Source organism: Leptinotarsa decemlineata, unplaced genomic scaffold, assembly GCF_025532065.1.
Source record: "Leptinotarsa decemlineata unplaced genomic scaffold, Ldec_3_MD MMD2_tig00001719_RagTag_RagTag, whole genome shotgun sequence".
NCBI classification, from domain to species: domain Eukaryota; kingdom Metazoa; phylum Arthropoda; class Insecta; order Coleoptera; family Chrysomelidae; genus Leptinotarsa; species Leptinotarsa decemlineata.
In genome coordinates, this window is record NW_027412569.1 from 7,400,021 (window position 1) to 7,403,097 (window position 3,077).

Consider the following 3,077-nt stretch of genomic DNA (forward strand, 5'->3'; position numbering starts at 1 on the left):
CATCATTAGCATAATTATCTAGCTCGTTATCCTCTAGATCGTCTAACTCATTGACATCCATCTCTAACTCTGCCTCTACTTCCTCTTGCATACCTTCTTCCATACGTGCCGGGAAATCATCAGGTAGATCATAGATACGTTGCAGCATTTGTGCAAAATTTGTACTGAAATGATCGAACGTTGAATCTATTCTATGTACCTGGATGGGGCCTGTACTCGTCATAGAACACTCTGGTACACTCATCGGTTCGGTGGTGGAATCAGCACTCGACATTGTGGAAGAATGATATAGAACTGGGATTGATGCTTTATTTATATTGGAAAAAAAAGGAGGGGGTGAAGTGTAAATGTAGAACAATTCAGTGTTTGAAATTCGAAAGCAATAAGAATGACAATTTTCTTGAAATTCTAAGTGATTATTATTATTAGAAACTCTGAGTGATTATTATAAAAAAAACTAATAAGGGAGAGGGAAAAAGACACTGCCCCAACCTCGCAGTGCCTCGTGTACACCAACCAAAAAGTGTGTACTCCGTGGAAGGAAAGGAAAGGAATAGAAAGGATGGGAGAAATGAGGAAACGATTACATATCATCGTCTGAATTCAGGACTTCATCAATCAGGATAGGGGATGGTGGAGGACTATCATCGGACTCATTGTCAGCGTCACCGTCATCATCGTCATCGCTGTCGTCGTCGTCTGTGTTTCCGGACTGTGTATCCCATTCGTAATCATTCCGCCAATCATAGGGATCTGGATAATCCCCATCAGACAGGTCCGCTTGATCGGTTCCAGTAACGTGAAGCACTTGTATCCGATCATCATAAATTATGTCATCATAATTCATCGAGTGAGGTGCAGTCGTGGAGGTAACGAAACCTTCATGGATAGAAGCCCAGTAAGGATGTTGATGCGCTGGGTCACTGTACGGCTCAGTAGTTGAATCAGGTTCCATGTTGAAGGTGGCTGATCAACTGAATATTCCAACAGATAATTCCTACTTTTATACTTTTGAAAGGGAGTGGGGGAGGAGTGGGGAGGAGAGGGGATTAAGTGGGAATGAATTTCAAAAATGACATGAGCTATATTCCATGAAAGAGAAAATTGAAAATACTATATGAATTATATGAAATATACTTATTGATTTCATTATGAAACATATTTTCTTCCCAAGAGATTATTTACAATAGATTAGAGAACACAAAAATTGATGTGAGGTATTTGCATAGAAGAACTTGTAATTGAAATAAAAAAAGGAAATAATAATGAGACGAAGTGAAGAAAAATGCTCCAACCATCGCATTGTTCAATGTGTACCAAACCAAAACAATGTACACCCTTAATTTCACTTCTTTTTTTTTATTTTATTTTTATTTCCTAAAATTACAAACATAAACTTAAAACTATCTTAATTAAATATTCCTAACTAACCTAAAACTAATCTTACTACACTTACACTTAATCTATGGGAAAGTTTTTATAAAAGTCACTAACTTTTTATAAGTCTCTATCGAAGAGGTATCTGCTTCACACTTTTTCTCCAGAGATGCATACTTCCGATCTAGTTCGGCTATTACTTTTTCTGCTTCCCTCCGTCGGTTAACAATTTCAGCCATTTCGCGCTTCCTTTTAACCAACGCGGCCTCACTAGCTCGAGAAGCATGTTCTGCTTCCTTACATCTCTGTAGAAAACTGTCCAACATTTCACTAACCTCTCCGATAGGCTGTCGCACTTGTGGCACTAACACTTCAGGATTCGTCACCGGTGTTGCCAGCATCGGCGAAAGCGGCACCACCGACGGAGTGAATACGATGGGAGCCTCCTCCGATGGGGACAATACAACTGGTGGCTCCTCCGGAGAAGGCGCCCTAGGTTGTTCCACTACTGCTGCGGGTGGTGTGGAGGGCCTTAAGCTGTTTGGAGCGGTCGACCAACTACCTGCATAAGGATTAGTCCTATTGCAAGTAGCTCGGTACTTAGAAATAGGACCAACCTTCGCTGCAGGTCGTTGGCAAACCTTCTTTACAGGCCTGACTTCCTCCTCCTCCTCGAATAAGTCAGGGCTGGTGGATCTGCACCTAACTCGTGAAGTGGATGCCTTCTCCTGCTCTGTCATAGGCATGATGGATGCCACAGCGTTATTTAATTCCTGAGTGTTGGATGCCATTCTGAAAATGTAAAATAATACAAAGTTAGTAGATGTAAAAAATTAAAGTACATTGTTAACTTACTCAAACTTAGCTCCTCGTCGTATAGTACACTGCTTCTGGTTGAGTATGGCTGGACTGCTCTGGATGACTGGAGTTGTCGTACTGAATGTAGAAGAACGTGCTCCTCGGAGTATCAACATCATTGGGAGTGGAGGGAATGAGGTGGGGGCGTGCATGCGCAATGGTTGGAATATGGTGGGGCGAGAAATGGTAGGAAGTGGGCGGGGTGAGCAATGGTGGGAAGAAAGCGGGCCGCGCTCCGCGCGGCTTACGCCCCAATTCGCTACGCTCGCGCCGGCGCGCTTCGCGCGCCGGCGCGAGCGTAATGGGGCCACCGCGCCGGCGCGCTTCGCGCGCCGGCGCGGTGGCCCCCCACCCCCCACCCCGGGGGGAGGAGGGGGGGGTGGCGGCCCCCCACCCCCACCCGCGCGCTTCGCGCGCCGTGAAACCTAACCTAACCTAACACCTATGACCCTAACCTACAGTATGTATTAATCTAATCTAACCTAACGCGGGAGTAAATTCACCATGTTGGTTCAATTAATACGTCATCTGTTGGTTTTGGTTTTGGTTCTATTATTCTAACATTTGGATCAATGTCCAGTCCTGGATATCCCAGTCCACCTGATGGCCTGACTTTATGGCTTTTCTCCAAAACTTCAACTCTCTCTTCTAGTACATCATACTTTTTCATTGTAGTCCCTGTTATGTTTGACATAGCATCAAATTTTTTATTTGTAGACGCTGTTATGTCAGACATTTTTATGTCCACATCATTTGTAAGTTTGTCAAATTTACGAGTGAAAGTTATCCGAGCCTCTGCAATTTTATCGTCAAATGCTTGACGGGCATCGCGAGCAATATTA

The 3,077-nt window shown here is 43.8% G+C and overlaps 1 protein-coding gene across 1 annotated transcript; it reads right to left on the reverse strand.

The window, feature by feature from the left end:
* Window positions 1–1,276: 1,276 nt before the first annotated feature.
* On the reverse strand, window positions 1,277–2,565 carry LOC141482709 (uncharacterized). Its single transcript, XM_074176396.1, has 2 exons — window positions 2,233–2,565; window positions 1,277–2,169 (listed from the first exon to the last, which is right to left on the reverse strand). Exons 1-2 carry the CDS (start codon window positions 2,385–2,387, stop codon window positions 1,464–1,466), a joined length of 861 nt encoding a protein of 286 aa, XP_074032497.1. The 5' UTR covers window positions 2,388–2,565; the 3' UTR covers window positions 1,277–1,463.
* Window positions 2,566–3,077: the final 512 nt, after the last annotated feature.

Bases quoted from the DNA above. Each gene is read 5' to 3' on its own strand.
- LOC141482709 (XM_074176396.1), bottom strand. From the start codon at position 2,387: ATGCACGCCCCCACCTCATTCCCTCCACTCCCAATGATGTTGATACTC. The intron at 2,170-2,232 runs GTAAGTTAACAA...TTACATTTTCAG, and splicing joins CGACGAGGAGCTAAGTTTGA to AATGGCATCCAACACTCAGG.